Source organism: Stegastes partitus, unplaced genomic scaffold (genome assembly GCF_000690725.1).
Source record: "Stegastes partitus isolate 25-593 unplaced genomic scaffold, Stegastes_partitus-1.0.2 Scaffold1776, whole genome shotgun sequence".
Classification (NCBI taxonomy): Eukaryota; Metazoa; Chordata; class Actinopteri; family Pomacentridae; genus Stegastes; species Stegastes partitus.
In genome coordinates, this window is record NW_007579507.1 from 33,568 (window position 1) to 46,937 (window position 13,370).

Consider the following 13,370-nt stretch of genomic DNA (forward strand, 5'->3'; position numbering starts at 1 on the left):
TTATAATTGTTAAATGCACTGAAATAATGGTTAGAAACAAACATGTAGCATACATTTTAGTGCTGGCTTGTTAAGAGTAGAGCCTAAATGGTCCAGTGGAGAGGACAGGACATTTTGCAATGAACCTTATTTATGTTCATATTGAGTTTCCTTAATATAAAGTTAATTCCTCGTTAGTGAACATTGAGCTGTCTAGAAATTAGACAAGAATAAAACATGCAACATGAAAAGGTTTTGTTCAAGCTCAGATATATAATTCAGTTAATGTCGCACATGTTTTTTTTTATTTATACATTTGAAATATTATTTATTTATAATGACCTAATTAATCAATAACATAATTTTAAAAATCCAAAATATAGGTATTGTCATCAGTATTGGCCCCAAAAAGTTGAAGTCTATGCCCTGTTGTGAAATACATCTGTGTGTTGTGTATTTTAATATGTTGTGTTTTAACTGTCAGTAGTGAAGATGTACTCCTCTGGCTTATTCAGTGGAGTTTTGTCCTGGACTTTGGATAGAAGGATTAAAGATTTTTAGTCTTTAACGGCAAGCACAAGTAAAACATAAATATAATAGTCGTGTCTCTTATGCCGTGACCAGGGATTATCAGTTGTATGTGGGGTTTTTTTTGTTTTTTGTTTTAGCTTCTAATCAATAAATACTAACTAGCTGCTGAATATACTCCACAGGATTGATTGTGTTGCATTGTCTGTGTGCGTGCAGGTAATCGTGGGCAGTATCTTCGAGGTTGTGTGGGCCACCATTAAACCAGGCACATCTTTCGGAATCAGTGTGCTCCGAGCTCTGCGACTGCTCCGCATCTTCAAAGTCACCAAGTAAGTTTCTCTGTCTGTCATTCTCAAACACTCACCCTCTTACATATGCATGCGCTTCCATCAGCTCGCTCATGCACAAATACGACAGTGACGACAATGAGGATCGTGATGACAGGTTGCGGCGCCGCTTTGAAGGAGATTTTGGTGTTTCTGACTGAAAATCTTCTCGCTGGTGTAACATCTAAACAGTTTTGATGCTTTAGCACTTTGACACTTGTTTGACGCTCTCTTCAGGAGAGATTTTAATTGGTTTTGGCTCATGCACATAGTTCTGTTTTGTTTGCATGCTAACTTTCCTGCTTGTCACGACGCCGCTCATTTGGACACTTCTCACTTGAAGAGGAGACTTAAAATCTCAGTGGGGATGTCTGGTTATGTAATGTTAAGATAATGGAATGAAAAATATGTCATGTGTATTTGAGGTGATGGTCAATGGGGTTTAATAACTTCCTGTATAGGGCAATATGTTAGTTAGCACTATGGTTACTGTCTTTTAATCGGAGCTGGGATGCTCAGCTTCAATCTATTTAGGTTTAAACAGATGTGACCAGGCTCTGCTCGATCTTAAATCTATGTTGGGCCTGAAGTTTACTGTCCCAGAAACTGTGACATAATTATCTAAACTAATAAGAAATAGATAGTAGCAGGATTTGTTAATACATACAGTTCAATGCACTTATGTTAGGAATCTGTTTTATGTTTCTTTTAATCTCCCTTGATGTTTTTAGTCCCACCTATCCTCCATCACTGCCCTCCATCCTGTCTCTTTTCATCTCTCTTACTTTACTTTCTCATCTTCTCTGCCTTTCTCATTTGTTCCCAGTTTTGCTCCTCTTTCATTGCTCCTTCAGAGGCCTTCTTCTTACTCATACATTTCTCCTCCGCAGATACTGGGCTCCTCTTCGAAACCTGGTGGTGTCTCTGCTGAACTCCATGAAGTCCATTGTCAGTTTGCTCTTCCTCCTCTTCCTCTTCATCGTGGTCTTTGCCTTGTTGGGGATGCAGCTGTTTGGAGGACAGTCAGTATCAATGCAAACTTAAAAATAAGCTCGATTCTGAGTATTTAATCCGTATCTGTCTTGTTTTGCGTATGTGACTAATGACGTTTTCTTTATTTCTTCTCAGATTTAACTTTGAAATTGGAACCCCGCCCACTAACTTTGATACTTTTGCAGCGGCAATCATGACAGTGTTTCAGGTAGGAAATAAAGAGTTGAACGTGTATTTATGGTTCTGTAAAAAAAGAAGTTAGTATTGATATGATCTAGCCCGCCACAAAAGACAAACACATAATCTCCCTGAACACAGAGCTATCTGCGTACCATCAGCTTCAGATTTATGACCTTTTTTCCCCCCCAGTATTTACGGAGATAAATTCATTCAGTTAAATACGTTTTACAGTGTAGCTGAATGATCTGGTCTTTTGCAAACTGGACACCATGAATTACTGTATTCCATCCATGACTGCCAGCACACTCATACATACTCATGTACATTTTCAGCAAACTTGAACTGCTTTGAAAGAATGGAATTTAATGAAGCCCGTTGTTGTCACGACATCAGTTTTTGTCAGCTGACTTGTTCAGTTGTGACTGCGGTCTCCATGTTTCTGTGTTCTCAGCACTGAGCTAGAAAGACAGCTTTTGTTACAAGCAAATTGTGTTGCTGTTTTGTCTCTGACTGACTGTGTGTGCATGTATGCTGATGCATCAGTGTGCCAGAGGTATCTTTACGATAGAGGACATTTAATGGCTTTATTTGCAGTGACTTATATATAAGGCATTGTTTTTGGGGTGGGCTCTCATAAAAATCTGTTTTTGAAAATTAAAGTGATGTATTTAATTGATTGCGAGTCGTCACTCATGTCGTAAGGATATGTTTTAGTAGAGACAAGGTGAAAAGATAGGAGTGAAAATGAACAGATGTTGCTGATTCCCTCATTCATTGTCAAAAAAAACTATTAAATAGTAAATGACTAAAGGTTAACACAGTGAATTTACAGTTTTCTTTAAAAACATCTCTTTGTTTTAATAAATTCATTTCAATTCCAGATGTTTTTAGTTCCTTTGCTATTTTGTTTTTGTGATCCCTAAGTCTATGAAACCCGTCACCACTCTCTGTGTCTGTAGATCCTGACAGGAGAGGACTGGAACATGGTGATGTACGATGGCATTGAGTCCCAGGGAGGTGTGAATGACAAAGGAATGGTCTTCTCTATCTTCTTTATTGTCCTCACACTCTTTGGCAACTGTATCCTCCATTTGCACTATTTTATACATATACTCAATTGCACAACATGCATTAATGTATCTGGTTCCTTTCTTGTATCTGCAACGCAACATCTCTCCTCCCTACGGTGCTCTTTCTGAGAAACTCTGAGCTTCCTCTCTACTTCTCCCAGCATCAGTGTTTCTCCCTAACTTCTACCACCACAGACACTCTGCTGAATGTCTTCTTGGCCATCGCTGTGGACAATCTGGCCAACGCCCAGGAGCTTACCAAGGTATAGGATCACTCCAGAAAAAGCAATTCAGCTTGTTGCTGTGAAGCTGCACAGATTTCTTTATATTTAGGATCAAATGCCTGTGTATAATTTAACATGTTTTGCTCACAGAGAACTAGCATGTTGTTCTTTAGATATTTTATCTAAAGGCTCTTATTGGTTTCATCTTCCAGCAGTAACAAAAAGGGACTTGCCAGCTTTGTGAGGCCATATAACATGTAAAAGTTGTGTTTTCAGCTTGTTGTTCCTGCCCCTAGGTAGCCAAAAGATTGACTGATATGACTTCAAATGCTTTTTTGTTTCGTGTTTTGTCTTCCTTTATAACGTGTAGATGCATTATTATCTATGCCAGAGCATTAACATTTAAATCAAGAACTTCTGCTCCAATAGGACGAGGAGGAACAAGAGGAGGCAGCCAATCAGAAGACAGCACTACAGAAGGCAAAAGAGGTGGCGGAGGTCAGCCCGCTGTCCGCTGCTAACTTGTCTATTGCTGCGTAAGTACACACATCTCCACATGATCAAACACTGCAGCATTCCTCGAAAATATGAGTAAATGCAACAAAACAATACAGACAATATGGACACAAACACAACCCTAAATACACAAACATGCACATGCTGGTGTATAAAAACCTTCACATCCATCTGCTACGTTAACACACACTTACAAAGGTCTATTTTACGTTCTTTTTTTTCCAGATAACTGCGTTACACACACACAGAACAGGCACAATCCGAGATGCGGTTTTTCAGGCAGAGCTGTCGTTCTGAACATTTCTGATTGGCGTGCATTCATGTACACACGATGCTCACACACAGACACACTACATCACGCTCTCCCTATTCTCGTCCTCTAAAACATGATTAAGCGATTGTTCTGAGAGTGAAAGGAACAGATTCTGGGCTTTGTGAAGTGAAGAAGAGCGAGAGGCGGACAGTCTGTAAAATCTGCTCCTGGCAGCAGAAACGCTGACAATAGGACACATCAAAAATGATGCTCGAATAAACCCGCTGCTCCTTTAGAAGTTATCGGAGTCTTCAGTCACTGTGGCGAGCTGAGCCTTTGACCGCTAGATTAGCAGCTGCTGGCTTTGTGATGTCGAAAGATAATTTCAGTCAGAAATGGAATCTAACTGCCACATTTTCAAGTAAGGGAAATTAGGTTTAGGTTTGTCCTGCGAGAATTCCTTTGGAACACAGTCATTTTACATTTTGTTTTTGCAGTATTGACATGTTTGAATGAAAAGAACTAAGACTGGATACTTAACAGCACTAGTTACCGTCACACATTAATCAGTTGATTCGACTGTGAAGTGATTCTCGAAGCCTTTCAGATGACGAGCTCTGGTAACACAGCATTGTGACACTTTTTCGGTCAAGAACTTGGAACTGCTTTGTTTGAGACCAGTGAGAGATCTGTTGGCATTTCTCATTCTTGCGTTTCTTTTTCGGACTCGCCATCGTCTGAAACCTTCTGAGACGCTGCTTCTTCTTGGGTCTTCACAGACTTTATACATAGTCAGGAGGTCACATGATGCTTTCCAGCTATTTACATTTTTTCAGAATGTACTTTTTTCATGGCAGCAAAACACAACACATGAGACAAGTTTTATGTCAGGTGAACTTGAACATATTTAATCAAGATGGACGGAAAGAAGGATGAGACTCCAACATGGGTTTCTCCTCCTGGCCAAGCCCACTCAACAGCCCTATTCCAATCTCCACACTCACGAACTGTGAGGCATGCTCTTACTAAGTATGTAAGGGCTCAGGACATTATTATGCAACCTTTCTGTGAGTCTACATGACTTGAGGAAGTAACCCATAGTTCATTGTGAAATTCATATGTATAAATGCTGTCCTGCCCCCACAAAATGTCCAGAAATCAAGAGTGGATGGTGTAGTTAAGAAATCTACTAAGAGGTCTGTTTGTAAGTGACAGCATCTGACAGCTTGCTGTTGTGGTTATTTATTGCGTGTTTGTCTTCCATTCAAATGGCCACATAAGATTTACAAATGTTCATGACTTTTCTGACTTTTTGTAGTTTTCTAAAACGTTTAAACACTGTGATGGTATGAACAAGAAGTGATCAACAAACTGAGCAGCTTACCAAACTGCGAATTTACTTTTTCTTTTAATGGCACTGATGTGTCCCATTCTTCCTTTTGATACCTTTGCAAGCTCTCATGATCTCATACACTCAGCACTTCATCTGAGATCAGTTAGGTCTGTGAGGGTTTACTGTGTATGTAGAGACTGAGATCGGGCTTTACACTGAAATGATAGATAAAGATGGCACAGATAAAAGTTAACGGTAAATGATCTACACTTATATAGCGCCTTTGTACCTTAGTGGTACTCAAAGCACTTTACAATGTGTTTCTCATTCACCCATTCACACACACATTCACGCAACAGTGGCGACAGAGCTGCCATTCAAGGTGCTGGCCTGCTGTCGGAAGCAACTTCGGTTTCAGTCTTGCCCAAGGACTCTTCCACGTGTGGAGGGGCAGGGGATCGAACCACCAACCTTTTGGTGGTTTAGTGGGCAAACACCTGAGCCACAGCCGCCTCCACGCTCAAAGATGAATAATAGAGAGTTTAATAAATGGCCTTGCATGCAGCAGGTGACGCTCTGTCAGCACCTTCGTAGTTGTCTCTTTTATTAAAGCGTTAAATGCTTTTCTTAGACAGTATCACAGGTATCCATTAGTATAAACTGGCAGCAAAGGTGGGTGACAGCAGCATAACCAGCTGTCCTTAAAAGTCTTTGATAGAATCAAACAACCCAAAATGTAACGCTCTTACGCTGACGAGATCGCTGTCTTACAACTAGCACCCAAAGAGAATACCAGCAATTATGTACATGTACATGTGCAGCATTGTCCTCAAATATAAAATGAATCCCACTTCACTGAACTTAATTTCTCAAAAACAAAAGACAACAAAAGCATTGTCCTGTACTCATATACTCTGCATGTTTTCTGCACTGCCAGTGAGACTACAACTCCAGGGATGCCATGTTCAACCACTCCGACAGTTCAGAGGGTTTTCATTCTTTGTCTTCAGGCTGGGATGTTGTTCATGCTTCATGCATCATTCACACTCTGTTACATGGTGTCACATTTAAATTGTTAATACTTCTATTACCACATTTGTTTTTATTCTTAATCATGCCAGAATTCTTGGTTTCTCTTTCAAGGGTGCACTGTAACTATTTTATTACTCCCTTGGGAATCTTGCAGCTTTGTCTGTTATGCCTTCTCTCCTTTTACTGTCTCACACACATTCGTCCTCTGCTCTTCCCTCTATATGACCCTCATATGTATTACAATATCCTTCTTTTCCTCATCATCTTCCCTCATTCTCTGCCTTCCTTTCCGTTCAGTCTTCCTATCTCTGCTCTTCTAAAAACTCCTCACTACCTTTTTTTCATCCTACCTTCCTCCACTAAAATGTCCTCTTCTCCTCCTACCTCTGCCAACAGTAAGGAGCAGCAGAAGAACCACACCAAGGGCAACAAGTCGGTGTGGGAGCAGAGAACAAGTGAGATACGCAGACAGAACCTGATGACGAGTCGCGAGGCGCTCTACAATGAGCTGGAGCAGGACGACTGGAAGGTGGGAGAAGGAGAAGAGGTGAGGAGTTCCCCCCCAAGAAAGACACACAAATATACACATATATGCAGTCTGCTCCTCATATATATGGTGACTATTTGTCATAAGGTGTCTAGAGTGATATCATTAGTTGCTGTAACTACCTAAAGGGATGTTGTCACCCATGTTCAGTCGCCTCAGGGCAAAAACAGTTCTTGTTCCCAGAGAATGAACAACTCTTGGATGACACTAGAAAAAAGATCAAAATTAAAAATAGATGTGACTGGACGCACATTGAGTATAAACATGTGTTCAGACTTTCTGTATCCAGTGGCATTTCAGAAGACCTAAGTACAAGGTCCCAAACATCAGTTCTTCAGGGAGACATTTTAATCATAAAAAGGACCTGGAGTTTTGTGTCTATTGTTCTCCAAGATTTGCAGAATTGCACTGCAGAAGAACTTTCTCTGGGTTTTTCTGAAAGATTTCACATTAAGCCGTAATCTTCAGATTATATTCATCTTAAAGTATAACATGCAGGATGAAAGATGAACTTCCACCTATTTGAGAGGGTGAACTTGATCCCCCATTAATGGTTGACAATGAAAAGAACTTCCTCTGTGACTCAGTAAGACTGTCATTGTTTGGTTTTTCTTTGATTTTCTATTATTAAAATTTCATATGTTTAAAACGGCTTGTCTGCCATCTTACCAGTGATTTGCTGGTTGTCCTGCAACTAAAAATTAGTAAGAAGTTATTTCTGACCTTCAGTGGTTTTAACTTCTCACACTGCTGCAGTGATGTAGAGGTCCACAGTATGAGGTGTCTGTACATCATGTTATCAGTGCTGGGTGTGGCTACAGGTACAGAGAAAACTACGAACCACACCTGACCACATTCATAAATAATTCTGTGTGAACAGCAATGAAACAGACTTGAAAATTTCAACTTTCTTTCATTTCAGCATTTCAGTCTGATGTTAAATTACTCTTTAATGATATTACATTTTGGCCCATCTGTATGTGATGTGTAGTGACAAGCAGTGGAACCACTGGACTAGCACAAGGGCCTGACCTGCTTTTTAACCACTGTGTATTCTGGGTCATGCTGTACTCCACAGATGTTTTAATTCCAGGGTGTAATATCCCTTTAAGCCTGTGAAAGAGTTTTATTATTGCGCTATCCGCTGCTATATGGGACGGCTTGAAGCTGCGTGCTTGGGAGCAATGCATTATTAAAGTGGGGCATGCAGAGAAATCCAGAGCTGTACCCAAAGAAGGCAGCAAACTCAAAACTGGAGCGGGCAAAGTGCAATGTACTTCAAAAACATGAATTCAAAAGATGACCAGGAGTCGAGTGGATGTTGTTTGGCAAACTGCATGTTTACTGCAGAGCTGTTTTGGCGGTTTGTGGCCCCGGAAAAAGACAATTTTTCAAAATGTTCGTGTGGAGCCAAAAATGTTGAACTGTTTGCCGAACTGTGTTTATCTGTGGCTCAGGGGAGGGAAAGGGGCAGGAGCTTGAGCAAGTGCTGCATATTCTGGGTTAATTCTGGGTTAACTGGTGTATGAAATAAAGAAAACTATCCTGGACTGCATATGATGTAAAAGCTTTGAAGTAAATTGCTATTGCAGCCACAAAAAAAAAAGAGAAAGAAATGCAATTGTTGTGCATTTTTCTGGGTTGTATGAGCATTTTCTTCTGAAAACTGCAACCCCAAAAGCTTCAGACCTGGATGACAATTTTTTTATTATTGTTGTAGTTTTACTGTAGAACAGCTATATGCTTTTTCTGACTTTTTTGTTTTTTACATTATGAACTGTTCCTGGACATGACAATTTCATTTCATTCAGTAGTATAGACTGTTTATGTTTTTAAAATGTACATATGGCAGTAAATGGTCCCTGAGAGCACAATTATTCCAAATGGTAAATTGTTCACAAGTAAATTAAAAACTGTGGTTCCATTTCATAGGAAACTGTGTGGATGCAAAGATGCTGCATCATTTTCTACCAGTTTAAAAAAGAGTTGGCTAAGATATTTTGTTAACAAACTTGTCCAAGATAGTGTTGTATTGTGAATGACTGATCGTTCACTGAAGATATTTCCTCAAAATTTAAAGGTATCCTGGACTTAAAGGATAATTTCACCCAAACAACAATCAGACATTTGCCATTGTTTGTTCTATGTACTTATTTTGAAATTATCAGCGTCTGAGATTTCTGCTTCTACTCCAAGACAGTGGAGGTCAATTACTTTTTATTTGTGCAGGTCAGAAAATTTAAATACTCTATTATTAAAAATCATAAGCAGCATCTTTCCATAAACATTGTCATGATTATGCAGAAGTATTTTGATAATGCTACTGATACTTTAAGTAAAAATTATTATAGAGAAGGAGAAAGAAGTAGAGAAGCATATGAATGCTAGCAACAGAAGTTTTAGGAGCAATTATCTCAACGTCTGGTCATACACAATTACTCTTCATGTGTAGCTGCCTTTAGGAGTACGTTTTGAAGATGCATCTGAGGTTTTAACACCACTCACAAGTCAGATCTGCTCCCCTTTTACCTTGACTCAGGTGGCCTACCCAAGAAAAGGACGAGGTGATATGAAAACCCACCTGGATCGTCCCCTGGTGGTGAACCCGCAGGACAACCGCAACAACAACACCAACAAGACCCAACCTGGTGAGCTGCCTCTGGATCAGGAATACCAGCGTCAAGACATAGACCACTGCCGTCGCGCCGCCCACTACTATCACTACCACCGCCATCATCATCAGAAAGCCATTGGGCCAGACAGCGGAGAGACGGGTCAACTGGCGGAGACCCGCATGGAGCACGGCTTCAGCTGCACATCTCTGGGCAACATTGAGGGCAATGTGGAGGGCCATCAGGGGGAAGAGAGGCACAGCCACAGGAGCCATCGAGGCCATCGGCACAGAAACAGGGAAGGCAGGGAGGCTCGCAGCGTTTCTCCCCACCACAGCGAGGGGGTAGAGGGGAACAACGAGCACAGGAGGTCCAGACAGCATCGCAGGGCGGCAAGGGAGGGGGAGGAGGGCCGACGACACAGATCCAGGGGGACGGAGGGCGAGGTGGAAAAAGGCGAGGAAGGTGAGGGGAGAAAGACAAGACGACATCGCCATGGCAACCAGGAAAGAAGCAGAGGGCATCGCACGAGAAAGTGAGTGAAAGAAGCATTTTTTTTTTTTCTCTCCATGTATTAGTCTCAAATTACAGCCTGACAAGCATTAATAGTGGTGTAGTTTATCTAAGACAGGAGGCCACCTGACTTCCAGGCTAGTTATTTTGTAAGAATGTGACGACTGTGTGGCTTCTTGTAGCTTGCTCCACATTTGCAGCACTTAAACTTCAGTCAGACTACAACATTTTTATCTCATGAGATAGTCACTACAAATTTTGTGTCAAATTAGGTGATCATGGTTTCTTAAGCAACTGCAGTGACTTTCCCCGTAGACATGTCAGGCAAATTGGTGAACCCCAACCATTCACAACTTCAAATCTGCATGATCTGTAAAGATCAGAGAGGAAGGGCAAAAGTTTTGACGTGGACTGTCAACAGTCAGGACATCTACATGGACAAGGAGCATTTCATTAATGCTGTCAAAACAAACCAGAGACTGCAACAAATTTCTGAAGTGCTGCTTCTCTGTTTTTTTCATACATTGATGTTGGCATATTTCTGTGAAACTGCTGATTGTTTTGTCAAATAAAAGGTGTAAAAAATCTATTTAATTTCCCTAATATTGTTTTAGGTGAGCTATAAAGTACAAACCTGTATGTCTAATTAATAGCTTAACAGTGTGTTTTGTGTGTTGTTGGCACTAATAGTACTGGAGACAGTAGTCATAAAATAAGGTATTATTATGTCTGGTGTGTCTAATGAGGCATTCCTACCATCACCTTTCAGTGCTCATTTCTTGTTTCAAATCTCTTTTTTTCCTTCTTCCCCTGATTACTCATTTCTTTCTCTCCCTTCCACCCCTTTTCTTTTAGCAGGGAGCACCACAGCACCGGCCCCAGCCTCTCCACCACACGGCCCATACAGCAGTATAACGAGGACCTGGACAACTTCCGCAACAACAGCAAACTGGCCAATGCCCACGAGCATCCTTACGCTCTCCCACCAGATCACCCTGACCATCCCGACCACGTTAACAACCTGCTGAACTGTCGTGACGCTGACACCCACACCCTGCTTCACAGCATGGACAGCCTCATCCTGACTAGCATGGCCAAACCCGAGTACACAACCATAGACATGCCCCCTGTCTACCCCTACCCCTCGACCAATGCCATCCTACAAGGTGAGCAACTCAGGGACCCTGTCACTTGCATAAATGTCATATAAATACAGAGTAAACTGTACTGGAGACTTCCCAAGAAGACCATAAAGTTAAGGGTGTTTTAAAGACAGGTTTTAAGCAGTTGTTAAAATCAATGCAGCAGGGGCCAAGATATTCTGATTTGTACTGCCTTGTATAGATCAAGCTCCAAAACCATCAGCTACTCCAGTTTCTGTAGTGTTTCTCTGTAGCGCTCTTCATTAGACCCTCACTGTCTCATCAATGTCCACATCTTTCCAGACTTCATACCCACAGTTTGTAACACAGGTTGTCGACAAGAAAAAGCAAAGATACAAAGGAAATGTCACTTGAATAATTTTCCCACTTCACATCTGGAGAACACTTTGTACACACTGAGTAGTACACACTGAGTATTCTCAATGAATAGTAAATTAGATTTGACATTTGAAATTGATGGTATAAGGAAATATAGCTGTAGTGCACAACACTGATGTAACTCCAGTCTCATTCACTTCTGTTCAGTGAAACAACGCTGGCGGACATCTTTCATGTGTTTACTGTCCTGCTCTGGTGAAGCTGACCTCTTTCTGTCTGTCTGTCTCCGTTTTCTTTCTTTGTTTCGCTCAGTGAACAAGAACGCCAACACCGACCAGAAGAAGAGCGAGGAGAAGAAGGAGGAGGAGGACGAGGGTGGAGATGAAGACGGCCCCAAACCCATGCCTCCCTATAGCTCCTGCTTCATAATGTCGACCACCAACCCGTGAGTATACGTGTCTCTGTAAAGTCGGACTGGAAAACATGGTACTGCGTCGTTATTGGGGGCATAGAAAAGTTATTTAATAGCAAAGTTTTTCTCCCCAGGCAAAGAAATATTGAGTGTGTTTTGTGTTTTTGTGTCAACATGTGCATGTGTCTGTGTGTGTGTGCACCAGGTTTCGGAAGTGCTGTCACTACATCCTGACTCTGAAGTATTTTGAGTTCAGCATCCTGTCTGTCATCGCTATGAGCAGCATCGCCCTCGCTGCAGAGGACCCTGTCTGGCCTGACTCACCGCAAAACAATGTGAGACATTACTGTGTGTGTGTGTGTGTGTGTTTTTCTTTTTAATAACAGGATCGTAAATGGAATCATTTTGTAGTTTTTAGGCTACATGGTGGGGAATGTTTGAAATCAACCGTTTCAGCGAAAGCTCTGAAAAACTTTGCAAGGACTGCAAATGTTTTAGGAAGATGAGCAGATGATGCTTTCAACTGATGTCCACACTCAGGTCCTCAGCATAGCATGGGAATGTTTTCAGAAATGAACAGAATTCTCCCACCTACTGTTTTTATTGGCATGAAACTTTTCATGGATTCAAGCTGCAGTGTGGAGTTTTTTATTTTTTTTAAATCTTTAATCCATGCTGGCCAATGTTGCTCACTCTAACTGATACCTAGTTTTCTTAATTATTCCAACATAACCAGAAACACTCACATGCGACAGCTACCAGTGATCACAAGACAGATATTTATTATCTTGAACACTTGATGTGTTATTGCTTCAAATCAGGATGTAAAGGTGAACATAACGGGTCATTTTAAGGTGCATAAGAATATTGAGGAAGAGACATTTTTGAAATAGTGAATGAACTCAATTACAACAAACGTATGATGAAATGGCATTTTGAAAACAGACAGTGAAAATAGGATTAAGATTGAATCAGGATTAGGCTAGTGTCTGATTGTTTCTCTGTTTCTGTTTTTATTCATCTCTCCTGCTACGTTTCTCTCATGTTTTTCCCTCTGACTCGTCTCTGCTTCTCTTTCTTATTCTGTCTAATATGATAATTATATCTCATGGTGTTGTGTTGCTCTGCAGGTGCTGCGTTATTTTGACTACGTTTTCACAGGCGTCTTCACATTTGAAATGTTGATCAAGGTAACAAAGTATCACTGTGTCAGTGTGTGCGAATGTTTTTGTTTGTTTTTTTCCTTTATTTTTGTGTGATTGTTTATTGTGTCTTTTGTGTACGTATTTGTTTTAGTGCGTATTTTCTGTATCTGTTCGTGTCAGTGTGTGAGTGTGTTTGCTCTGTGTGTCTGTGCCCTTCGCTGAC

At 40.9% G+C, this 13,370-nt stretch overlaps 1 protein-coding gene across 1 annotated transcript in view; it reads left to right on the forward strand.

Annotated features, from left to right (window-relative positions):
- Nucleotides 1-13,370, forward strand: part of cacna1ab (calcium channel, voltage-dependent, P/Q type, alpha 1A subunit, b) — a gene marked incomplete at its 5' end in the record, with an annotated part of 98,515 nt that overhangs the window by 32,792 nt on the left and 52,353 nt on the right. Inside the window, 12 exon segments of the mRNA XM_008302210.1 lie at nt 727-839; nt 1,727-1,858; nt 1,965-2,037; nt 2,969-3,089; nt 3,275-3,342; nt 3,733-3,839; nt 6,834-6,984; nt 9,524-10,131; nt 10,968-11,275; nt 11,903-12,035; nt 12,208-12,337; nt 13,133-13,192. Coding sequence (XP_008300432.1) covers nt 727-839; nt 1,727-1,858; nt 1,965-2,037; nt 2,969-3,089; nt 3,275-3,342; nt 3,733-3,839; nt 6,834-6,984; nt 9,524-10,131; nt 10,968-11,275; nt 11,903-12,035; nt 12,208-12,337; nt 13,133-13,192 — 2,004 coding nt within the window.